The sequence below is a fragment of the Ovis canadensis genome, chromosome 1 (assembly GCF_042477335.2).
Source record: "Ovis canadensis isolate MfBH-ARS-UI-01 breed Bighorn chromosome 1, ARS-UI_OviCan_v2, whole genome shotgun sequence".
NCBI lineage: Eukaryota > Metazoa > Chordata > Mammalia > Artiodactyla > Bovidae > Ovis > Ovis canadensis.
This window is the reverse complement of record NC_091245.1, coordinates 87,215,974-87,240,817: the sequence shown is the minus strand read 5'-3', so window position 1 is coordinate 87,240,817 and position 24,844 is coordinate 87,215,974. Positions and strand designations below refer to the sequence as shown.

The 24,844-nt window shown below is 49.0% G+C and overlaps 2 protein-coding genes and 1 long non-coding RNA gene across 9 annotated transcripts; 2 read left to right on the top strand and 1 right to left on the bottom strand.

Moving 5' to 3' along the window:
- The first annotated feature begins 2,173 nt into the window (after positions 1-2,173).
- MYBPHL (myosin binding protein H like) lies at positions 2,174-16,922 on the top strand. Its single transcript, XM_069573664.1, has 9 exons — positions 2,174-2,434; positions 10,705-10,793; positions 11,580-11,775; positions 11,979-12,118; positions 12,259-12,418; positions 12,510-12,646; positions 13,102-13,288; positions 14,295-14,340; positions 16,832-16,922. The coding sequence occupies exons 1-8, from the start codon at positions 2,290-2,292 to the stop codon at positions 14,303-14,305; spliced, it is 1,065 nt and encodes a 354-aa protein (XP_069429765.1). The 5' UTR covers positions 2,174-2,289; the 3' UTR covers positions 14,306-14,340; positions 16,832-16,922.
- A 1,754-nt stretch (positions 16,923-18,676) lies between these two features.
- Positions 18,677-19,204, bottom strand: LOC138431922 (uncharacterized). The gene is made up of 3 exons (XR_011253860.1): positions 19,107-19,204; positions 18,963-19,000; positions 18,677-18,823 (listed from the first exon to the last, which is right to left on the bottom strand). It is a non-coding gene; the product is annotated as an uncharacterized lncRNA (long non-coding RNA).
- A 1,247-nt stretch (positions 19,205-20,451) lies between these two features.
- PSRC1 (proline and serine rich coiled-coil 1) lies at positions 20,452-24,376 on the top strand. 7 transcript variants are annotated; one of them, XM_069573658.1, is made up of 8 exons: positions 20,785-20,890; positions 21,278-21,335; positions 21,412-21,469; positions 21,897-22,338; positions 22,680-22,794; positions 22,892-23,140; positions 23,458-23,551; positions 23,771-24,376. In XM_069573658.1, exons 2-8 carry the CDS (start codon positions 21,317-21,319, stop codon positions 23,772-23,774), a joined length of 981 nt encoding a protein of 326 aa, XP_069429759.1. In that variant the 5' UTR covers positions 20,785-20,890; positions 21,278-21,316; the 3' UTR covers positions 23,775-24,376. The 7 variants fall into 7 exon arrangements, with proteins under 7 accessions (XP_069429758.1, XP_069429759.1, XP_069429761.1 ...); XM_069573660.1 differs by having other exon boundaries at positions 20,808-20,890; positions 21,283-21,335; XM_069573663.1 differs by having other exon boundaries at positions 20,808-20,890; positions 22,680-22,823; positions 23,022-23,140.
- Positions 24,377-24,844: the final 468 nt, after the last annotated feature.

Here is a 24,844-nt window from a genome sequence, read left to right as displayed (position 1 = left end):
CCCGTTTCATTAAGGATCTTCAAAGAGTGGCATCTTGACTCCAAAATAATTTCTTTCTGTGGAGGTTACTGCCCACCCACATTTAGCCTTTAGCCAAGCCAGATGACTGCTTAGCCTGCTGTCCTGGATGGGGGTGGGGGGTGGGGGGTCTTTCCATGTAGTGTTTACTCTGGGGCTATGGTCTGAAGATGACCAGGCAGAGACCTTGCTCCTGAGGACCCCATGTCTGCTGGAAGAGTCGTCCCCCTGGGGAGGTTATCCAGGGTGGTTTATTTTCAAGAATTCTAACATAGTGTTCTCAGACTTCCTGCGACAGAATCAGTAAGTTGCTTTTTAAAATGCATATCCCACCCAGACCTACTAAATTAGCTTTTCCAGTGGATAAGACCCTAGGAGTTGGCCTTTTCTATTTGATTCTTTCATACCTTCAATTGCAACAAGGAGCTAATACCAAAAGCCTGAACCAATCTCTTCATCAAAGCATGGGGATAAGAGGGGTGTTTGGAGTACCCTGGTACACTGTCTGGACCTGTAAGGGCTCTGGCTGGTTCAGATAAGAGAAATGAGTCAGAAAGGCCTTTACATCTGAGAGTCCTGACATAGCACAGCCTCTCACCACCAACCCCAGCGGTCAAGCTCCATAGTCACCCTCTTCAGCCATCCTGCTGCTGCTGCTGCTGCTGCTAAGTCATTTCAGTCGTGTCCGACTCTGTGCAACCCCAGAAATGGCAGCCCACCAGGCTCCCCCCATCCCTGGAATTCTCCAGGCAAGAACACTGGAGTGGGTTGCCATTTCCTTCTCCAATGCCAGAAAGTGAAAAGTGAAAGTGAAGTCACTCAGCCATCCTAGCTCCTGATAAAACAGTTTCCTGGATCCCAAGTGGGTCTACAAGTTGTCCTGCCCTCAGTCCCAATACAAGTTGCAAAGATGAGTTCTGGGGTTCTGTCCCATGACCCGAGGTAGTAACACAGACTCCCAGGATGCTATTGGCTGCCCCCAGTTTGAGGGCCAAAGGGGAAAAATGAGTAAAGAGCTCATTATTTCAACCATGCTCATTGGTTTCCTTTAAAGAGGGGAAAGGGGGGATGTGGAAACTTGCTACTTTCTACTCAGCTTTGCTATGAACCTAAAACTGCTCTTTTAAAGTCTACTTAAAATATATATATATATACACATAAAATATATATATTCACAGAGGAGATGCCAGCTTCTGGAAATGAGAAAGGGAGAGTACAATAGGAAATCTGCTCTATCGGCTGTACTGCATGGGAGGTGTAAGTGATGACCTAGTGAGACTAGAAACCACACAGGACCTTTAGTATGTAACTAACACCTACTGTGCTCTGGCCACTTTCGTACACTTCTACCATTTTGTCCTCAGCACGATCTTGGCATCGCCATGCCGTATTTCATAGACCAGGGACCTAAGGTTCAGAGTCCATGATTTTCCCGGGGCCACCTAGGAGCAGAATAAGTAGCAGAGCCAGGGTCACACTCAAGTCCTCTGACCCCAGGCCCCTGACTCCCCTCTCACAACTGCTGCTTCTCGTTTACTTGCACTTTTATCTCACAGGCAAGGGAGCTTTGAAAGGGCTAAGTGCTGGCCCAACCTAAAAATAGCTTACATTTATCGAGCACTTAGTTGGCCACACACTGCTAAGCACTTTACACAGATTACCTCTTTGAATGCTCACAACAGCCCTAAGACTTATCTCCATTTCACAGATGAGGAAACAGACCTAAGAGAGACTGTTGTTACAAGGCACAGCCAATTGGTGATGGAGCCAAAGTGAGTTGGGGGTCTGGCTCCAGGATGCAGACTTTGCCTTCTACTTCCATGGGACAGGTGGGTGGGGTGGAAATGAGAGGATGGGGCCCCTTCCTGTGGACCCAGACACCCTTGGATGAGCTGGATGGAGATCAGGAGCTGAGATGTCACCCAGTCCTTCCCCCCAGAAGCCAGAGTCCTCATGTGAATGGTCTGAGCAGGGAGGGGCTGTTTGAAGCTCAAGCGCTCCTCTCCCTGCCTGGTGCTGTGTGAGAGGTGTCGTCTCTCTCCCAAGATAACAGGGCCACTGGGCCCTCCTCCTGCAGCTATTCCGGGCTGTGATCTGCTCCCCCTCTTCCTCTAGCCCCCGCTTCATCCCTCATGGGAGTCAGTGGGTGGGAACAGGACAGCCCAGTTACATGACCCTGGGGAGGCCAGGCTGGAGAGCAGGTGCTCAGTCCCTCCCTCACCATCAACAGTGAAAATCTTCCCCTGGAGCTTAGCCTCTGGGTGGCCCAGCATGGAGGCAGCCACAGCTCAGGAGGCAGCCTTGGGACCCACACTGAAGGTGAAAGAAGCCAGCCCACCAGATGCTGACGGACCTCAGACTTCACCCCAGCGAGGGGCCGGCAGCCCCCTTCCCCAGCTCCTGCCCCCCATAGAAGGTGACTGGTGGGGAGGGGGTAGGCCGGGTAATGGGTGTTGTTCGTGGGTTTTGCAGAGCTAAATGCTTTCATGGGATGAGGACTTAGGATGGAGGAGCATCCACCGGAACCCCCACCCCCTTTTTGATGGACTCTTGCTGCTCAACTGCCTCTGCTGGGTTCTTGCTTTTTACCTGAGAAGCCAGTGAACAGTGTTTGTGGTACGCTACAGTAACTAATACTGATAGGTTTATATTTTTACCTTTAAAATGTGTCGGTCACAGGGACTAGGAGGACCTGATATATTACTAACATCAGTCAGGGAGGGAATGAAGGGTGAGATTGTATCCATCTGGACCCGGAGAAGAGGGAAACGAAAAGCTTGGAGCCACGGAGGGGCTGAGTGCTGAACGAATGTGACACTCTGTCTGGCCATCAACAGGGCCAGGAGTCCGAGACCTACCCCCATACCCCCACCGGCTCCCATGGGAAACTCTAGCCTCTCCTAACCGAAGCACCACGGAAGCAGAGGCCTTCGAGGAGAAGCATTCTAAGGCTCCTTTTCTGTGGTCTCTGTGAGCCTCTCATCAAAGAGGTGTTTTTGATCTAAGAGGTGGTGGGTGCCTTGACCAGCCCTGAAGTTCCCCGCAGCCCTGCTGCCCACCCCACATCTGTCCCTGGCCCCACAACTGGCCTCTGTAGCTAAGAGACTTCGCTGGAGTGGCTCCCATTGTGCCTGGCTCAGCCAACCAAGGGAGAGTAGTTTTTGCCCTCTCCTGCAAAGAAACACTGAGACATGTTCCCTGTACAAAGTCCCCACTTGTGGCCCCTTGAAGCCTTAAGTGCAGAGACGCAAAGACCACAAATGAGACAGCGAGGAATGCCAGGACAGGGAGAAGAAGACAAGACAGGGTCTAGACTCAATTCCCAGGGCCACCTCCAGCAGCTCCGTGACCTTGGTGAAGTCAGTGGACTTCAGGGCTTCAGTTACTCTCTATAAAATGGTGATTATTAGTATCTATCTGGTAAGGTAATTGGAAGGATTGTTGAGATAATCCAACATGCTTTTGAAGAGGCCAAATGAAGATGTGAATAGATAATGTATTTCCAAGTCAGGAGTAAAGGCTGAGTTCTACCTGCAAACAGGGTTGCAGTGGGAAAGTCCATAGCCTCTATCATCCGATGGAAGACAATGAGTCTTCAGACGCTGTTTGAATGTCAATGGCCCAGAGCCAACTGAGTTTATCCCCACTGAAAAACAGATGAAGAGAGCAGAAGTTATTGGGAACATGTTAGGTTGGAATGGTCTTGAGGCAGAAAGCCAGTTTCGTCCCCCAAAAGACCCAGGGAATAAGCCAGGATGAGGGAGGGCGAGAGCCAGGACTTCTGACTCCTTGACCACTGGTCTCTACAAAGCCCTGGGAGAGGGTGCTCATCTCCCCATACTTAACCCTCTGGCCACAGAGTGGATGCTGTGGGCTGTCAGCTCCTGATAGCCCCAGCCCATAAGTGAGGCCTGAAGGACCACATTCTTGTGTGTGGTCTCACCCACTGGCATCCCAGAGGCCCCTGACAGTAAAGCCTCCTGGTGACACTGTGCAAAGTGTTTGCATCTGTTACCCATTTGGAAAAACAGTTCAAATGCTAGCTCTGTCCTGTGACTCTAGGCAAGTTAATCCACCCCTTTGGGCTTCCATCTCTAACCTGTCAATTCAGAGGTAGAATTAAATCAGAATTCTGAACCCTTTGCTGGATATGGATCCCTAGGAAAACCTAACGAAAGCTATGGGCTCTTGCTTCAAGAAAAATGCTCAACAAAGCTCAGGGAGTTCACAGAATTACTGAAGAAGGGCTTTAAGGGGTGCCATGGTGCTCGCCTAGATGGCCCCGAAGTTCCCTATGAGCGCCAAGGACTTCTCCTTCCTCTTAATGCCTCCTCTTTCTCATGGAGAGTTCTATGGGACCTAGAGAGGCACAGCAGTGAGCATGTGAGCACACGTGAAATAGAACAGGTGTCAAAATATTTGCAACATCAAAATAAACTGCAACTGGCCAACACTGAGCTTTTAGTCAAGAAAGTGCTCTCCATGGCTAAGTAAGTGGACGTAGGAGGCTGGCACTGGGAAAGCATCCTTTGTCACACTCAGCACACACAGAGGCACTGTGTCCTGAAGGCCACACTGGGTAGGGGCCAGAGGAGAGCGTTCATGATAGTGAGAGGCATGCTTCCCTGGTGGCTCAGAGGCAAAGAATCTGCCTGCCTGCCAGTGCAGGAGGCACTGTCTGATCCCGGGGAAGATCCCCCATGCCCTGGAGCAATTAAACCCATGCCCCACAGCTATTGAGCCTGTGCTCCAAAACCCCAGGGGCTACAACTACTGAGCTCATGAGCCCGTGCGCCCTAAAGTCTGTGCCCAGGAACAAGAGAAGCCACCGCAATGAGAAGGCCAAGCACTGTAAACTACAGAGTAGTCCCTGCTGTCTGCAACTAGAGAAAAGTCACTGCAACAACAAAGACCCAGAACAGCCAAAAATAAATAAATAAATAAAAATTTTAAATAATAATAATAAGAGGCCATGGGACAGGCTGTATCCTGATGCGGAGAAGACGGGACACTGAGCCCCAGAGGGAGGGCCCATCTGTAGATCTCACCTCGATTGCTTCCTGCTGACCCTGGGCCCTCTTTCAGTCTGGACCGTGCTGTGTCTTCACGCTTGGGAAGCTGCATGCCTAGCCTTGAAGCAACCATCCTCCCTCCCACTCTCCCTTCCTATCCTCTTTCTTCCTTCTACAAATATTTATTTTATATCTATTATGTGCCAGGCACTGTTACAAAAATGCAAAAAATAGGCTAAAATAATTTCCTTGTAGATATTACATTCTATGTAAGGGACAGATAATAAATAGATAAGCAAATAAAATGTATAAATAGTGATAAACTGCTGTGCTGAAAAATAAGACAAAGAAGATAGAAAATGCTGGTATGGGAAGAGTGATTGCTGTTTTTGTTTTTAATAAGTTTGTCTTTTTTTCCATTATTTTTTTAAGATCTATTTCTTTATATTTTGGCTGTGGTGGGTCTTAATTGCTGTCCTTGGGCTTTCTCTAGTTACAGTGAGTGGGGGCTACTCTTCATTGCAGAGCTCAGGCTTCTCATTACACTGCCTTCTCTTGTTGCAAAGCATGGGCCCTGGGGCACCCGGGCCTCAGTAGCTGCAGCTTGAGGGCTCTAGAGTCCTGGCTCAATAGTTGTGGCACACAGGCTTAGTTGCTTTGGGGCATGTGGGATCTTTTTGGACCTGGGTTCGAGCTCGTGTCCCCTGCATTGTCAGGCAGATTCTTATACACTGCGCCACCAAAGTCCACTTGTGGTTTTTAAACAGGATATTCAGTGAAAGCCTTGTTAATCAGGTAATTTGAGCAGCAACTTGAAACTAGAGAGCAATGCCTGCAGATAACTGAGGAGAAGGTTTTCCAAGGTGAGAGAACAGTAAGTGCAAATGCCCTGAGGCAGCACTGCGCCTTATGGACTGGGGCTGCAGTGGCAGAAGCTGAGTGAGGGAGAGAATGTCAGGTTTGGAGTCCACAAGGTAGCAGGACCATTGTGAATACCGGTTCAACTATGAGACAGAGGGGCAACCAGTGCAGGGTTTTAGGTGTAAGGTTTTAAAATTTTTCTGGCTGCTAAGAATAGGCTGTGTTGTTGTTTTTCAGTCGCTAAGTCATGTCCAATCCTTTGCGACCCCATGGACTGCAGCATACCCCGCTTCCCTGTCCTTCACTAGCTCCCAGACAGGCTACAGGCAAGCCTTAGACACGAGCAAGATCATCAATTACAGTGAAGATTTGGGAGAAGGTATGGAAGTTTTAGGAGAGGAGGATGTGCAACAGTCACCTGGGAGAATAGGAGACTGAAGGGATTAGGGAAGTCTGGCAGAAATGCCAGTGTCTATTTAGAGGTAGTGGCCATCCATTTAAATTGCCTTTTTTTTTAATGGCTGCAGTGGGTCTTTGTTGCTACCCATGGGCTTTCTCTAGTTGTGTTGTGAGGGCTTCTCATTGAGGCGGCTTCTCTGGTTGGGGAGCATGGCTCTAGGCATGCCGGCCTCAGTAGTTGGGGTGGGTGGGCTCGGTAGTTGCTGCTTGCGGCCTTATTTGCCCTGAAGTATATGGGATCTTCCCAGATCAGGGAGCGAGCCATTGTCCCCTGCTTTGGTGGGCAGATTCTTAACCACTGGGCCACCAGGGAAGTCCTGGCCATCAATTTAAAGTCAGTACGGTTTTGTAATATTTTCCCCAGCCATGTTGGGCTGTACAGATGCAGGCACCAAGGGTGTGGTAGTTAACTGGGGCTGGATGTTGTTAGGACATGGAAAGGATTAGGGATTTGAGTGGGTATGCAAGGAGTGAATCTGATGACAGCTGTGGAGTCTAAGCTGGGTGAGAAAGAAAATGATAACACTGAGAGGGGTGATGGAGAGTGCAGGGGTGGGAGGATAATGGATCAGAGGTCTTGGTGGGCTGAAGGGTCGCTGCTGGTGAAGCACTAGAGGGAGAGAGTTGACGGGATAGATAGGTGGTGCTGAGAAAGTGGGCTGCTTGAAATTCAGATTCTAGAGTGGCTAGACTCTATTCTTTTGGCCTAGACAATGACTAAAGGAACCAAGGGCTGAAGCAGGGGAGGATGAAATCTTTGGAGGAGTGGCAGGCAAGGCTGTGAGGCGGCCCTGCAGGAACTGGAAGGCTGGGTGTTGACTTGTCCAAGAAACTTGACTTCAGCTGTGTTGGAGAGAGTGACACTGAGTCAGTGTTACCGTCATCAGCATGAGAAGAGGGTGACAGAGTCTTCTCCTCAGAGGAGTGTACGATGCATGTTATATCCTGTGGATCAACTAATGTTTCTCTAAGAAATGCCGGTACTTTTTGGATCCATGGAAATCTTTGGGGTTACTGGAAGCCGTAGCTTGCCTTGTGGATTTGCTCTTTCAGTAACCCTTTGCTCTTTCAGTAACCATTTACTCGCACAGTAACCTGTGCACACACATACCGTCACAGTCTTGCACTCACACACACTCACGCTCATGTACACTTCACTCTTTCAATGTGTCCATCTTGTTCCCTCACTCTCCAGACCATAATTAACACCATCATTCTGAACTACACAGTCCTTAGGGAACCACTGAAGGAAAGTCTTTAGCCATGTGAAACCAAATTAAGTGAGGATGTTGACGGTTAATTCCCATGAACAGAGAAGGAAACCTCAGCAGGATGAAATTCGACAGAATTAGGAGGGATTCTCTTTTTTCTCTTTTCTTTCTTTTTTGTTTTTTTTTGGCTGAACTGCATGGCATGTGGGACCCTAGTTCCCTGACCAGGGATCAAACTCATGCCCCCTGCATTAGAAGCACGGAGTCTTCGCCACTGGACCACCAGGGAAGTCAGAAGGGGTTTTCTATCCAAGAGGAGTCAAGATCTCTGGACTTTAAGTAGCTTCCTTCTCCACTAATTTGGGGTTTTTTTTTTCCTAATTAATTACTTAATTTGGCTGTATTGGGTCTTAGCTGTGGCACGAGGGATCTTTTGCTGCAGCACACAGACCCTCTAGTTGCGGCTCTTGGGCTCAACTGTTCTCTGGCACCTGTGATCTTCCCCAACCAGGGATCAAACCCATGTCCCCTGCATTGCAAGGTGGATTCTTAACCACTAGACCACCAGGGAAGTCCCCTTTCTCCACTAAATTGTAAGACAGTATTCTGTCTGAGAAAAATTCAGTGCCGAGAGCAACCCTGCTCAGAGGCCAAGGGCTCTCACAGCACTTTTCAAAATGCCTTTTTCCTAAGACTCTTGAAGGGAGAAAACCAAACTGCCACTGTCTCAGAACTGGTCTCAGGAAACCAAGGTTGTGCTTCAGGGCGGTAGTCTTTGGTGCACATCCCTCCTGGCATCTGAGGAGGAGAAAGACCTTGGGTAGCAGGAAAAGCCAGGTTTCTCCAAGGTCAGTACAATTAACACCTTGCCTGACTGTGGATGTGTGAAAAGAGAGGCCCCAGATGAGCTCTGCTATTAACGTTCTTAGCAAGGGTCAGATTGCTCTCTTTTGCTGGGCAAACCAAATCCTGGGGTGCACTGGGGAAGGGCTTGCTGCAGCCCAGACACCTGGAGCTGTCACACACTCCTCCGCCACCTCCTGCACTTTATCAGCAGCTTTAGCCTTAAGTCCATCTTCTGCCCTCCCTCCCACTGGAGCTGGGAGACTGCTGAGAGCAGAATCTTCGCCTGCTCGTCCTCAGACCTGGAACATTCTTGTCACTTAAGTTTGCCCCCTCTTGATCCATCCTCTTGTCAGGAATCCCATTTCTTTTTTTTTTTTCTCATGCAGACCATTTTTAAAAGTCTTTATTGAATTGATTGCAATATTGCTTCTGGGTTAGGTTTCTGTTTTCTTTTTTATGTTTTGGGTTTTGGATTTTGGGCCCCAAGGCATGTGAGATCTTAGCTCCCTGACCAAGGATCGAACCCACACCCTCTGCTTTGGAAGGTGACGTGTCTTAACCGCTTAACCAGGAAACTCCCAAGGTCCCTTCTAACTCAGATTCTATAAGCAGTGCAAAGGACATCAGAGCTGGCTTCTCCCTCGCCCCCTGCCCAGCAAGCGTGAGGGGTTCACTCCCCACCCAGCAGTGGGGAAGCAAGGCCAACAAGCTGAGGTTTGGAGCCTCCTTTTCAACTGCCACCCTCTTTTTTCAGAAAACCCTAAAGTCATATCCGCCTGTTCTCAACTCCTCGGTCGCTTGCCAAGATGGCCACAGGAGAGGAGCGCGTCACACAACACTTCTTCTGTTCTTCATGCCCCTCCTCCACCCAAACCGCCAAAGTCGAACAGAGGGCAGCCGAGCGGAGCGGGTCATTCAGCAGCCCGGTCCTGGCTGAGGCTTCAGGCCCTGAGCCACGTGGGCGGGCCAGCACTCAGAGCACGGCCCCGCCCCCAACCTCGCCGCACCACTCAGTCCCTGTGCGGTTGGTGCAGAGGGGTGAGGCGCAGCCGAAGACGGCACAAGCCAGGTTGAAACGTAAGCCGCTCGGTGAAAAAGGAAACTAGGCAAATAAAATGGACAGCGTGCACCGAACATTTCTGTCTATATTCATCTACAAAGCCCAAGGAACCTCGTGATGGTGATGGGGGTGGAGTGTGGGAGTGAAGTTCCTGGTCTCTAAGCAAGACCTACAAACTGAGGGGTAGGAAGAGCTTTGTAGAACCTTTGTTTTATTTTCAACTCCACCCTTCCAACTCTGCATTATGTAATGTACATTTTAAACAGTTCTATTTGTAAGTAAATATACATGTATTGGGGTGAATGTTAAGGAACGTATTTACAGGGACGTGTGTGTTATCATAAAGGCTGGAATCTGCTATCAAGCTGCTATCTGCTGGAGAAAGGAGGAGAAAGGGGAGCTCCAGAAGCCTGGAAAACAGAGTAGATTTCAGCCAGGACCCCAAGGGAACCCAACCTCCAACCTTACTCCTGAGCATCTCCTGTCTTTCTCCTGGAAGCCAATAAACATAATTTAATCTCTCTTTCACTGAAACAGCCTGGAAGATCAAGGGGGGTGGGGTGAGCAGTGGACCTAATCTTTCCCAGATTCTGATTGTACAAAGTGATATTCCACAGACTGGAAGACACTACACAGGCCCCTGATCAGGGTGGCCTTGCAGAGGAAGGGACCCAGGAGCCAGGTCTCCCCGCAGTGACGTCAGTGCTGTCCTGGTGGGTTCAGAGTGTTGACTACCTGCGGAAAGTAAAGCTTCCTCCTCCGGGTCTGGCCCCAAACTGGGAAGTGGGGCTGATACTTGGGGGCCAGGATTGACACTGAAATTGGCCTTGATAAAGGAGTGTTGTTGAGGACAAATGTAGAAAAGGAGTGGAAAGACAAACCACTCAGGCCAGACTGGTCCCTGAACAAACAAAATATCTCAGTTGACGAAAAGTCGGTGGTGGAGAGTTACAGATTAAAAGAGGTAGGAGTCAGGCTCACCCTTCAGTGCTCTTTCTGCCTATACTTTAACACACACACTCTCTCAGATCCTTCAGCTGGTTGCTTGTCCCTAAATCTCAGTGAGACAACGGGTGCCGTCTTCTCATTCCCTGAGGGAGGGCTGAGTTAGCTGAGTGTTGCCTGGGACACCTGCCTATGGAACACAACTCGACGTAGCATCCACATCCTCTAAACTCTCCTCTTCCCCCTACAGGAAGCTCACCTCCCCCCTCTTCTCTCTCTTTCCATCATTCAGAGCACCCCAAGATCTGGCTACCTCGGGCCCTGAGACAGACCTACATCAGGAAGGTTGGAGATACAGTGAACCTTCTAATCCCATTCCAGGTAATCATACCCAGCCCACGTTGAGTCCATGACTAGAGCCAGGCCAGGGTTTTGATTTGGAAACAAAAACCAAGAGTTCTGCTAGTGGTGGGGCAGCTATCCTAGCCTTGAATGGAGGGTGCATGTTCCCCAAAGTTTGAGGTGGCCCTTTCATCAGCAATCCTCAGAGGGGTTGGGATCAGGTCAGGTCAGGCCAGGCATGCCTAGGGTATGCTGCGAGGCTAATCCACACCCTTCAGTCAGCAGAGATCTGAGAGCTCTCAGCTTGTGGGGCTCTCAGGAGTCTGGCGGGCATCCCAGGTGGCTCAGTGGTAAAGAACCCACCTGCCAATGCAGGAGATGCAGGAGATGTGGGTTCGATCTCTGCATCAGGAAGATTCCCTGGAAGAGAAAATGGCAACCCACTCCAGTATTCTTGCTTGGAAAATTTCGTGGGCAGAGGAGTCTGGCAGGCTGCAGTCTATGGGGTCATAAGAGTCAGACATGACTGAGTGACTAAGCACATATCCACGGACAAGAGTCTGGGCAGCTACTGTTAGTCCCAGCTGCCCTGAGTGTCCATGACCTAGACTCCCAGAGGGTGGGAGATACAAAGCCCTTTCCCATGATCCTGAGACTGTTGCCGAGAGATGCAAGTCCCCTGGGACAGTTCATCAAACTCTCACTCAAAGAATTTGCAGCTGTGAGTCAAGTCACCATGTGGACCTGGTGGATCTGACCCTTACTGCAGCTGGGAGGGGCGAGGGGCCTCTTGGGGTCACTCACAGTCATCTCTCTATTTCTCAGGGCAAACCCAAACCTCAAGCCATCTGGACGCATGATGGCTGTGCCTTGGACACCAGTCGTGTGAGTGTGCGGAATGGGGAGCGGGACTCTATCCTCTTCATCAGAGAGGCCCAGCGTGCTGACTCAGGTCGCTACCAGCTCACTGTGCAGCTGGGCGGGCTGGAGGCCACCGCCACCATTGACATCCTGGTGATTGGTACTGTGGGGACAATGGGAGACTGGGTGGTCCTCGGGGCTCCCACTCTAGCCTGAATGGGTATCTGTACATCGAGCTGGGGAAGCGGGACTGTGGGGTGCAGGGGAAGGTGGAGGGAGGGCTGGCATAGCAGAAGCCCCTCTTGGAGTGATGTCATGGCATGAGAGGTGTGTCACGCCCACAGTCATGCTTGGCCCTTCCAGAGAGGCCGGGCCCTCCTCAGAGCATCAGGTTGGTGGATGTCTGGGGCTCCAGCGCTACCCTGGAGTGGACTCCTCCCCAAGACGTGGGCAATGCGGCCCTCCTGGGATACACGGTGCAGAAGGCTGACACCAAATCTGGGGTGAGGCCTGGCTGGGAGAGAGGGAGGGAGGAACACGAACGTCCTGGAATGGGGCTCTGGTGACTCCATGCGGTTGGCTGGGGGTCAGTGAATTCCCTGAACAGGGGTCTCACTCCCGGCGTGTTGTGGGGCACCTGCAGCTGTGGTTCACTGTGCTGGAGCGCTGTCGCCGTGCCAGCTGCACAGTCCCCAACCTCATCGTCGGCAACTCCTACACATTTCGAGTCTTTGCTGAGAACCAGTGCGGGCTCAGCGAGAACGCCCCCGTCACTGCCGACCTGGCCCACATCCAGAAAGCAGGTAAGGCACCACCAGGACTCAAAGCTGCGAGGAGTTAAGGAGAAAGAGTTGGCAAGGGATGGGGCCCTCAGACATTTGTTGGTCCCCTCAGCTACTGTTTACAAGACCAAGAGCTTTGCCCAGCGAGATTTCTCTGAAGCCCCGAAGTTTACCCAGCCCCTGGCAGACTGCACTGCGGTCATTGGCTACGACACCCAGCTCTTCTGCTGTGTCCGTGCCTCCCCCAAGGTGAGCAGGGAGGTCTGTGCATAGCTGGGCTGTGTTATTTTCTGCTTGCTGAGGAACATTCTAACCAAAACATTTATTCCTGTCACCTTCACAGCACGTTAGGTAGGAACACTCAGGGCACTGGGGTTCAAGACAGGCCGATGGGGATAATGTTTCCGGTTTGCCTTTTAGTGTTTGTTCCTCATACATGAAGATGTCACTTAATGTTGCTGCTGCTGCTGCTAAGTCGCTTCAGTCATGTCTGACTCTGTGCAGCCCCACGGACTGCAGCCTACCAGGCTCCTCCGTCCATGGGATTTTCCAGGCAAGAGTACTGGAGTGGGGTGCCATCGCCTTCTCTGGTCATTTAATGATCTGCTAGCAACTGGGCACACGGTTCCAAGCTGTCTCTCTGGCAGGGGCGATGGAGTTGTGTTGGTTTCTTCTTACTCTCCCCCTTCACCTTTATCTTCCAGCCAAAGATCATCTGGCTGAAGAACAAGATGGATATCCAGGGCAACCCCAAGTACAGAGCCCTTACTCACCTGGGAATCTGCTCCCTGGAAATCCGCAAGCCTGGCCCCTTTGATGGAGGCATCTATACCTGCAAGGCAGTTAACCCCCTGGGGGAGGCGTCCGTGGACTGTCGGGTGGATGTGAAAGGTAAGGGCACACCTGTCACCTTAGGTAACTCCTCTCTCCTTAGGTGGAAAATCTGACGGCAGGGACACAAGCCTAGAAGGAGAAGGGCTTGGGTGGCTTCCCTTTCAGGCCTTCTCATCACTGTCGTCATCAGGATGCAGCTGAGGAGCCGTCTTTATTATCCACTCTTTCATTTTTCTCCATCATGATTCTATAATTTAGGAAGAATCGCTATTTCTGCTTTGCAAAGGAGAGACCTGAAGCACAGGGAGGTGACTGAGCAGTTTACCCTGGATTTCCACTGTTGGTTAGTTGAGGAGTTGGCACTGTGGCGGAAAGAGGCCAAGTCTCCTGGACCTCACCCAGATTGTTTTCATTAAACTGTACAATCTTCTGACTCAGTCCCAGAGAGCTGCAGCTCTTTGTTGGGCATTCAGATAAACCAAAGGACTTTCATCTCCAGTTGTGAAACAGAAATACTGCATAGTCTCTCTACCTCTTTTCAAGCATTCACTTATTTATCCATTCCTGTCACCTTGCTCAGATTGCCATCATTACATTTATTTTTAAATTTATTTTTATTTATTTGGCTGTGCCAGCAAGATCTTTATTTGTGGCATGTAGGATCCAGTTGCCTGACCAGGGATCAAAACTAAGCAGCCTGCATTGGAAGTGTGGAGGCTTAACCATTGGACTGCTAGGAAGTCCCCATCATTGCATTTAGAATATTGTTTATAATGATCTGTTTACTGATCTATGAGCGCTTTGAGGGAAGAGACCATCTTATTTGCCTTTGTCCCCTAGTGTTTAGCCCAGTTTATGACACACAGTGGGCCCTTTCTAAGTGCATGCAGCGTGAATCAGGGCTGAACGGGCCATTACATGTCCTGTTCTTCTCTCTGCATAGATTCCTAATTAGCCCCACAGACTTCTCCCACACCTGAAAGTATATCCCTTCTTGATGTTCTCAAAGGTTTCCCAGAGATTTCTGAGATGTTAACAATGAGAAATGTCTGAATTCTTGCAGCTCCTAATTGAGGCATCCTAAGCGGAAATGGGTAACTCTGAGGAAGGTAAGGAAAGAGGGACAGGGGGTCTGAGTGGAGTATTTTATGTTTATGGTTAGTGTTGTTGAACCTGGGACAGATATGTATTCCTGACCTTTCAACCACACACTCGCTGGCAACCACTTTTAAAAAAATAGTTTAATGTATTTTAATAGCAAACATAGCCAGAAGACAGACAACATTAAAAACATGTACTTGCATGTAGGACAACTCAGAAAAGTATACTGAATGGATGGAATCTACTGTATAATTAAAATGCTATGAACGCCATTTAGTTGAAGTCAATAAGAAATTTTCTTGTTTTAAAAAATCCAAATGCTGGCATTGTCCAGAAAAATTTAACTGGTTTATTTATTTATTCTCTTTCACTTTTATTTTTTGAATTATGGAAGTATGATAACACATTTACAGGACACTTGAAAAATACAGAACAAAGTTACCTATAGTTCCACTATGACAGGTTTATTTATTAGTGTTATAAAGTTGAACCGCTGAATCTTGTTTACTGAAACATTTTGACTTGCATTCATGTTTTATGGTCCCACATTTATGTTAAAAATTCACACAGAAATGGAAACGGAGGAACTAACAGTACCTGATTTCTGTCCCCCATTTTTCCACTTGCAAACATATATTTAGGTACCTTTTGACTCAACAGAAAAAAATAATGTTCAGAACTACCAATAGCAGGAAGAAGAGAATTTTTTTTTTAAAGAATGAAATGTATCCATCATAGTGCATTATTAAGCAGGTTCTCCACGTTTGTGGTGCTAGCTGTATGTCTTGGTATAATTGTTACACGTTTGGCATGAATAACACAAAGGTTGATATTTTCAAAAAGGCCGAGAAGAGAGGCCTGGTTTGCCTTCTGTGAAGCACCAATAGCTGCACTCTAGAGGCTCAGATCTGTTTTGAGGTCCTGGGCAATTTTCTGTACCAGACGCAGAAAGGGAAGTTTGCTCATCTAATGACTTCTGCTGCTGCTAAGTCGCTTCAGTCGTGTCCGACTCTGTGCGACCCCATAGACAGCAGCCCACCAGGCTGCCCCGTCCCTGGGATTCTCCAGGCAAGAACACTGAAGTGGGTTGCCATTTCCTCCTCCAATGCATGAAAGTGAAAAGTGAAAGTGAAGTCGCTCAGTTGTGTCCGACTCTTAGCGACCCCATGGACTGCAGTCTACCAGGCTCCTCCACCCATGGTATTTTCCAGGCAAGAGTAGTACCAGTCCTGTTAACGATGAGGTTTCTTTACCCCTCCAGTAGAGGGCGCAGCTTTTGTAGCCAGTTGCTTTACCAGCCATGGATTTGAAGGCAGTCTTGAGCCACCGTAAAGAGACCTCCTTAATTATTCCCCCTCCTCCTTGGCTGGAGCTCTTTGAGCTAGAGGCAGTGCTAACATTTGAGAGAGATGGCGGAGCAGCTGCAACTGTGTACAAAATTCTTTTCTTTTAACCACTTTTTTTGTAAGTGAATAAATACTATCATCCATGTGGAGGAAATTTACTATAGATGAGGTCTACTTTTGTCTCAGTCTCCATCTATCTGTAATCCTCAAGCTGATGTTAGGAATTAAACTTAATGGTCTCCTGAAGAAGAGTGATGGCATCTACCTAATTGTAAGGGTGGGGTGGAGGGGGGGTCTGTGGGAAGGAGTGAACAGGTGCTGTAAGGAAAGGCATCAAGGAAACAGTCAGGAGTGGAGGATGGTGGAGGTCACAGCCACCATACGGCAGAAAAAGAGAGAAGAAGATGTTTCTGTCAATAAGTGTTTCTACCACAGTATGTTAAGCATGATGAAAAAAAGATTAGTTTGCTTGCTTTTTACTTTGAAGCTTTGGGATTCCTTCCCTTCCAAGAGAAGAAAACCACTGTTATCCTTATATGTCAATAATAATTGAACATGTGGGTTATGCGGTCCCAAGCAGCACATTATTGACAAAGGGCAACTTAGATTGTCATGTAGAACTTGACAGCTCCTTCAAGACTCTACGTCATTCACAGTAGAAATGTTGTGTACAAGCTGATGAGTGGGGTGGAAAGGAAGCTCATGAGAAAATTAAAGAGAACTGGTTCCCAACGTCTCCTCTGACTTGCAGCTCCTGGCTGATGAAACCCAAGAGTGAATTCCATCCCAGAAGCCATTTATTTAAGCCTCTCACTGCTCTATTGCAAATGAAAACCCTGAGGGATGCATTAAAATGCAAACTTCTCAGGAGAGCTCTCTCTGCCAGTTGGCTTGCACAGTCAGTTCTCTTGCCATCCCTCAGTTCCCTCTCTGCGTTAAGGTTGAGGTTACTGACATTGTGTTGGTGTTATCCTTGTTACTGTTAGTTGCCCTTTCCCATCTCTCCCAGTCAGTGGCAGCAATGAAGCAGGGTAAATGGAGAATTCAGAGCACAGCCTGCAGAGAATGTGAACGGGTTGCCTCAGCAGCCTCGATGCACTCTGGCTGTTGGCTGTTACGGCCACAACATACCCTCTCTTTTCTGTGCCTCCAGGAAGCCTGTGGCAAGACTGTGTTCTTAAGAAGCTCCAGCACAGTGTCTGTTTGGACTAATCTAAATAAAAGCGTGGATCCTCAGTGCAAAAGTGTCCATCTGTTTGAGGCTTTTTATATAGAAAACCGCTGAGAAAATTGCAATCCTTTAGCCAGACTCTCTGGACCCAGAGTCTTTAGCCAGACTCTATGGACTCTCTGGACCCCCAAGCCTCCTCTTTCTCTTCCTATAGCCATGTTCTCTTCCACAGAGACCCCTAACACTGTCTTTTTCTCTAGACAGTCATGATAAAGCTATACAGTATCAGGTGCTCAAAGGGATGTTAAAGATGACCTGCCCTCTTCCTCTCTGCGCTTTCCAGTATAAGCTGGAAAACTGGATGCAATTCTATCATAGAGAAACAGACAACAGGATACATGTACACGCATAGCTAATTAAAGACAGAGCTCTAAAACCTGAGGGCTGGGAGACAGTGAAGAAAGTGGAGCAGAGTCTCAATAGGCCCTAGAGAAAGAATAAAGGTGATGTGCTCTTGCTTACATGTTTTCATTTCTATAACAAATAACATACTGAAGGCATTCTGTGATGGAATCTGAAGAAGATAGCGATAACTCCTCCCATCCTGGTATGGGCATGGTGCTCTTCCCACCCAGAATTGGAGTCTGTTTCTTCCCCGCTTGAATCTGGCTTACCAGGTGACCTGTTTTGACCAAAAGAACATAGTGGAGGTGATGCTGTGCCAGTTGAGAGGTCTACTAGTTTCTGTTTTTGCTTTTGGAAGTCATTATGTACATAACTGACTAGCTTCCCAGCCAGTCATGTGCACAATTAAAGAACTGTCATGTTCCCAATTAAAGAATCTCATCATAGATTGATGAATTATGGGAGGCCCATGAAGGACAGCCAAGAATCCCAGCTGACAGCCAGCACCAGCGCCCTAGACATGTGGGGCCACCTTGGAGCCCGCAGCTCTAGACAAACCCAATTTACTCCTGGTGTAAAGACAGGCTGTCCTTGAACAGTCCAGCAATACATGAGCAGAAGAATAGTTGCTGCTGTTTCAAACCACTAAATATACACATTAATACATGATTAAAACAGCTTTCTATGCATGGAGCTCTGAAGGCTTTATCTCTTTTAATCATTTTACAGATGAGTGAGTTGAAGCTTATAAATTGCTCTAAGTTATGCAGCTGGAAAGTAGAAGCTCTAGGATTTGAACCAGGTCTGTTTGACTTCAAGCTTTCCATATTTCTTCTCATCTCTTTCACCCAGGGACCCCCGCTGTTTGGGTCTGGGTTGGAATCATGGGCTTAAGAAAGAAAACATTCCTAGAAGACAGTAAATATAAAGCAAAGTTTTGAAAAAGGAAGGGATCTATTTCGGCTAAGTATGAAGAGCTTTTCTGTTCAGACTAAATGCTTATTTTCAGTTGAGACCAAGTATCTATTCCAGCCTTTTTCAACTGCAGTTCTATGAGAATTAAGTTCCAATGTCCCAAGGCATTCCTTGCATGTGATAAATTAACTTCTTCCTATGCATCCAGAATGTCACTAGTTATCTAGCATCCTTGGGACAAATGAGAAAACAGTCACACTAATCATATGTAGGGTCTAATGCACTTGCTGAGAATTTGGGAGGACCGTTAAGGAGCAGGGGCCAGAGTCCAAAGCCAGCCAGTCATGTACACAGTGACCAAGAGGCTTGCCTGCATCCAAGGAGAACTGCACTGGAATCCTAAATTTTTCATTTATGCACTCAACACTATGCTCAAAGTAACTTCTGAACTAAGGCTTACCATGTGCCTGGGAGGGAGTGTGATTTCTTCATTAATTGATCTCTTCATTATTTATCCAAAATCTTTAATACCTATTCATACATATCATTTTGGGGTTGACCTGAGAGGGTCACATATTTCCCAGATTAGAGGCCTTTATGCTGAGTGAAGAATTCTTGTGCCTGGAATCTACATTTTCTGCTTTTGTTGTCATTCTGATGGAAAAGAAAGTAGATCCATTGCTTATTTCTCTACAACAGCTTTCAAAATCATAATTTGGTGATAGAAAATTGGAGATGAGTTTCCTTAGGAGGAATTAACTCCCAACTTTCTAAAAGTGCTTCCTTCACTTACCTGAAGATGGGTGAAGAATTTCCTTACTCAGGCTGCTCCTAGGGGAAGAAGAAAGGCAGTTAATTAACAGCTTCTTTCCCTCTGATCTCCACTTTGCCACAACCTGCCTAGAGAGAAGGAAGCTACTGGCTTTGGTTTTCTTACCTCCAAAGAGTCTGAACCCTGCAAGCAACTAAATTTCCACCTTCACCAGGAACCCAAGGCAAAAGAGGCAGTCCTCTTGTCTCAGCTCTTTCTCACATAAACTTGCAAGTTCTGGGTCTCCCCATCCTTTCCCTTTATCATACTACTAAACTCCAAGGCTCCTTCCTTCCTGTGGCATTTATTACAATAACATCTCACTCTTGCAAACCTCACCACCTCAACTTTACAGCTAAACTCTGAGAAGTAAACAAAAAGTAGCCAAAATAGTGGTCATAAACTCTGGAGACTGGACATTCAGGCTCTTTGTTAATGGGAGAACTCTTTAACCATCTTTTGGGGACTTTTAATTTCAAAATTTTTAAATATTTCTGAGAAGCTCTATTAACGGATGGCCCAGTCTATTCACAGGCAACCCTTGGAAGCAACAAAGAAAATCCCTAACAAGTAGGCTTAAACTTTTTACAACACAGCTTTTAATTTAGAGGAAGCCAGTTACAAATATTACCCTCAAAAGCGCTTAAGGCACACGGTATAAAACTCGATATTCATAATTATTCTTGCAATGGCAGCCCACTCCAGTACTCTTGCCTGGCAAATCCCACGGACAGAGGAGCCTGGTAGGCTGCAGTCCATGGGGTCACTAAGAGTTGGACACGACTGAGCGACTTCACTTTCACTTTTCACTTTCATGCATTGGAGAAGGAAATGGCAACCCACTTCAGTGTTCTTGCCTGGAGAATTCCAGGGACGGAGGAGCCCAGTGGGCTGCCGTCTATGGGGTCGCACAGAGTAGGACACGACTGAAGTGACTTGGCAGCAGCAGCAACCATGTACTGAAAGCGACTTCACTTTCACTGTTCCTTTCTTGCACTGGAGAAGGAAATGGCAAACTACTCCAGTGTTCTTGCCTGGAGAATCCCAGGGACGGGGGACCCTGATGGGCTGCCGTCTGTGGGGTCGCACAGAGTCGGACACGACTGAAGCGACTTAGCCCCAGCAGCAGCAGCAACCATGTACTGTGACGATCACAATCCTCTTAGATAAGCGAGATGTCAAATATAAGCTCAGAGAGGTCAAATGTACTCAATATTCTTATTAACAGGGGAGCCACGGTCGAATCTGAACCCAAATCTCCCTGTCTGAAAAGCTCGTTGTTTTCTTCACACCGTGAATGGCTCAGGATCCGAATGTTTTTGCCCAAAAAGCCCGTGGAGATGCAATTCTTAGAGAACCTCAATATACTTAAAATATAAATGTTTAGTTGCTTCCGTAAATTTGGAAAAATGTTAACTGAGGGATCGGCTCACACGGCGCTTCCGAAAGGACTGAGCCTAAGAAAACGAATTTCCCCAAGCAGAGCATTAATTTCACTGCTTAAAAGCTCAGCTCTGAGCGGATGGAGAAGGAGGGGGCGGAGAAGAGAGTGCGGCAGGGAACGAGGCCCTCGCTCATAGGACAGTTCCCTCGCGCGCCGCCGCGAGGGCCAGACTGCTGGAGGGAATCCAAGCAAAATTTCCCGGGCACGAGCGCGCGCTCGCGGCCTCCCCGCCTTGGCCCTCCGGATGGAGTCTTTCACAGAACGGCTTTCCTCTCTGCCCCACCTGCAGACTTCCGGCCGACTGCCCCTCCGCCGCCCCGCCTCAGGAGGGCGTGGGGATGCTGGCCTCCACCAATCATTGAGCGCGTGTGGGGGGAGTGGGTGGGACCAGAGAGATTCGAAAGGAGCCCCGCCCCCTCGGAGCTGATTCCCGGGACTAGGTTGTGGAAGGAAAGCACCTTCCACGGTAGGTGAGGCGGCTCGGAAACTGAAAACTGAGGGTGGCCTGTAGAAGTGGTGTGGATGCGGTGCTGCGGGGAGTAGAAAGGTGGCTTGGGGAGAAGAAGAACCCGGAGGATGGTGGCGGGGAGGAAGATGGGGCGCAGAGACCGCTCCAGCGAGAGGAGGTTGGGTCGCAGAGGGGCGGGGGCCAGTGTGTGGAGGGAGATGGGAGTGCGGGACAGTCTGCCCGTACATGCCCGAGTGGTAGCAGAGGAAGTTTACAGGGGCAAGTCCTACTGCGGGGACGCTTGCTTTACCTTCACGATTATTCCCAACCCTTGGCTTGCACCCGGAGTCTAGCTGGGAGGCCTTGAGCAGGATGGAGACGTGAGGAAAGGTGTTTTCTCTCCAGCTCAGGTGTCTAAGCTGACTCTTTCCTGCTGTCTGGAACATGGAAGATTTAGAAGAAGGTAAGGAAACGCTGGAGGGAAGAATGGGACCATGTTGGGGACCCAAAGCTGGCATTCCTTCTTTCCTCCCCTACAGACGTAAAGTTTATAGCGGATGAGACCTTGGACTTTGGGGGGCTGTCACCATCAGACAGGTAGTAGACTCTTTATCCTGTTTACTTTTTTCTCACAATGATTGTTTCTAACCCCTTACTGCTGAATTATTGGCCTCAGGTCTGGATTGGTAATTTAGCAAGGTTGGGTGCACTGGGGCTTCTGGGTGGCTGGGTGACTAGGGCCCTGTGTCACTGCTGGGGATGGGGCGAGTAATAAGCTGGAATGAGATTTCAGGGTGTTAAGAAGAAGGTAAGTGGATTTGTGGCATCTTCACCCTGGCATAATTTCCAATGTCAGTAAGCATAGAAGGCCTCGTAGAACCAGATGTTTCATCACTTAGATCTCACGGCCAGTATGGGCTTCAGGGTTTGCATTTGTGTTCTTGGCTCTGCTGTGGGGGTTTTGCCCAGTCCCCCTTGCAGTCTTCTCCTGTGGGCGTGATGCCTGCTTTGTTTTCTGTCTCAGTCGAGAGGAAGAAGATGTAGCAGTGTTGGTGACTCCGGAGAAACCCCTCCGACGAGGCCTCTCCCATCGAAGTGACCCAAATGCAGTGGCCCCCACCCCCCCGGGTCTGAGGCTCAGCTTAGGCCCCCTTAGTCCAGAGAAGCTGGAAGAAATTCTCCATGAAGCCAACCGGCTGGCAGCTCAGCTGGAGCAGTGTGCCCTGCAGGAGCGGGAGAACACAGGTGAGGGCTCAGGGCCTCGAAGGGTGAAGCCCAGCCCTCGGCGGGAGACCTTTGTGCTCAAGGACAGTCCTGTCCGAGACCTGCTGCCCACCGTGAGCTCTTTGGCTCGGAGCACCCCCTCTCCAAGCAGCCTGACACCCCGACTCCGGAGCAGCGATAGGAAGGGGTCCGTCAGGGCTCTTCGAGCAACATCTGGAAAGAAGCCCTCCAGCGTGAAGAGGGTGAGTTGAGAGGGCTTGGCTTAGATGTGTGCCTCCGACACTGTGCATGACCCAGTACAGGCATTTTCCTTGTTGGTAAGATGGAGATAGTAAAATTCTACCTTGTAGAATTGTTGGAATTAAACAAGGTGCCATAAGCAAGGCACGTACCACAGCATCTGTGTATAAGCTCTGTAATAAGCTCTCAATAAATGGCGTTGGTGGTGACGCTGCTGTTGTTGGCAGCTAACTTCTGCCCTTCTTCCTGGGATCTACAAAACTCTCCACCTCTGTCCCTGAGTCAGCCAGCAGAACAGATTCTTTTTCCACTTTAGTCCTTTTTCTCCCTCTGTGTGTTTCAGGAGTCGCCCACGTGCAATCTGTTCCCTGCCTCCAAAAGCCCAGCGTCTTCCCCTCTTGCCCGATCAACTCCTCCGGTCCGGGCAAAAGCCGGGTCCAGTGGGAGAGCGACAGCAAGTGAGAAGACCTGGGCAGTGAAGCTGTGGGTGGGTGGGGTGTAGGGAGTGGGAAGGATGTGGTGCAAACCCTGAAATTCCTCCACCCCTCTCACCAGGTCCACCTACCCCCGTCACACCAGTCTTGGCCCCACAGCCTCCTGCCGGCAACTCTCAGCGCCTGTCTCGGCCCCAGGGAGCAGCTGCTAAACCTTCCAGTCGACTGCCTGTTCCCTCGGCCGTTCCCAGGCCTGGCAACAGGATGCCACTCGCCAGCCGGAGTGTCCCATCCAGCAAAGGCGCCCCTCCTTCAGATTCCCTGTCAGCTCGGAAAGGACTTCCAAGACCAAGTGCAGCAGGGCACAGAGGTAAGGAAGAACAGACAAGAATAAGAAATCAGGACGAATAATATTTGCCCTTGCCCAGCATGCACGCACTCTCCCAGTTGGTGACAGCGACTCTTCCACCCTCATTATAGCTATGTCTGGAGGTGGGGAGACTGAGTTAAGGAGAGGATGTGGGCTTGAGCAAAGTGTTCAAGCCTTCGTTTTCGAATACCTTATGTTTTTACCTTGGGGAAGAAAGGCACTATCCCAGACTCACTCTGCCTTGACTACACTATTTCTTTTTGAGAAGGTCAGTTGAACTGTCTGCTAACTCATGTCTTTTGTTGACTCCCATCAAGTTCCTGTTTCTCAACGACCAAATCTTCCCATCTCTGGTGCTGGTCGCAGCAATCTGCAGCCTCCCAGGAAAGTTGCTGTCCCAGGACCTACCAGGTAAAACACTGAGATGCTGTCTCTTCCTTATCATCTGGGCTTCCAAGCTGTTTTGCCCATCAGCCCCAAATCCCTTGAGGCAAGATGGGCAGGAGGAGGGAGCCTCGAGGGGCACAGAGTCCCATTGCTTCCTACTCTGAGGAACTTGAATTCAGCTGGTGACAAATGGGCTTGTGAAAGAAGGGCAATTTAAAGCAGTTCCTCCTTCTGTCTCCTTAGGTAAAGAGATCAGGACCGCAAGCAAGAATTCAGTAGCAAACCACTACAGCCACTGCCTGGACTCACCTCTTTTTGGTTTCCCAAGCCTTCTCCTTGGAGGCAGACCTGCTTCTAGCAGATCTGGCCCAGGGATAGAAGAAAGACCTGCCACCCCAGCTGGTGCTTCAGGACTAGAGACTGTGGGAGATGGGGTGGATTAGGGTTGAGCTGGAGGGGAATCAAACTCTGAGTTGAAACTAGATAGGGAAAAGAGTTTGCCTCCCAGTGGTGAAGTTCACACAGAGAAAATAAGAAATGCTGGAGAGTGTTTGTCCTCATTCACCCCCACTCTTGTATCCTGGTCCAAAGTTTGATTTTCTTCCCGGGCTTCGGTTCACTGGACATTTACATGTGAATGGCCTCTGTGGCCAACCTCCCAGCTCTCTGAGGAGCAGGCCTCCAGAATCACATCCTCTCCTGGACTCAGGCCTGTTTGGAGAGGCAGAGGCAGGCATCTGGTCTCCAGAACTTGTTTCCTGTGGATTCTGTGACTCCTAATGGGCCAGTTTATAATAAGCTTACTCCATCGGTCTGCATTTTTTCTAAAATAAAATGCATATATTTTTATATTCTGTGTACATGTGGAAGTAAATACTCCTCCAGTTTCTAACAGATTTGGAGTAAACTCCTATGTACTTTCAATGAGGGAGCCGGGATGGGTTTCCCAGGCTGGGGGCTGAATAGGCCCAAGGGCCTTGAGATTCCAGCTCATCAGGCAATGAGTAGCCCCCTTGCTGACATTCAGTGGGAACAGGCTGCCTCTTCCCAGGCGTTTCCAGGCTTCTTATGTTATTAGTGGGTCCAGATCAACTTAAGTATAGTTTAATTCACAGTATGTGAGGCTATCAAACCAGGGTCTTGGTAAATTATTTATATCCTAAATGTGGGTGTCTTTTCCTGGTAAGAGAATAGAGCTGCCTAGGAGTTGAGCATCTTGGCGCTGTACTCCAAGGATGAGGGAGCCCGTGGGTGGGTACTCTGGTGTTCATGTTTGCTGGTTGTCTCAGGTAGAAGATACTGATCACCTCATCATGT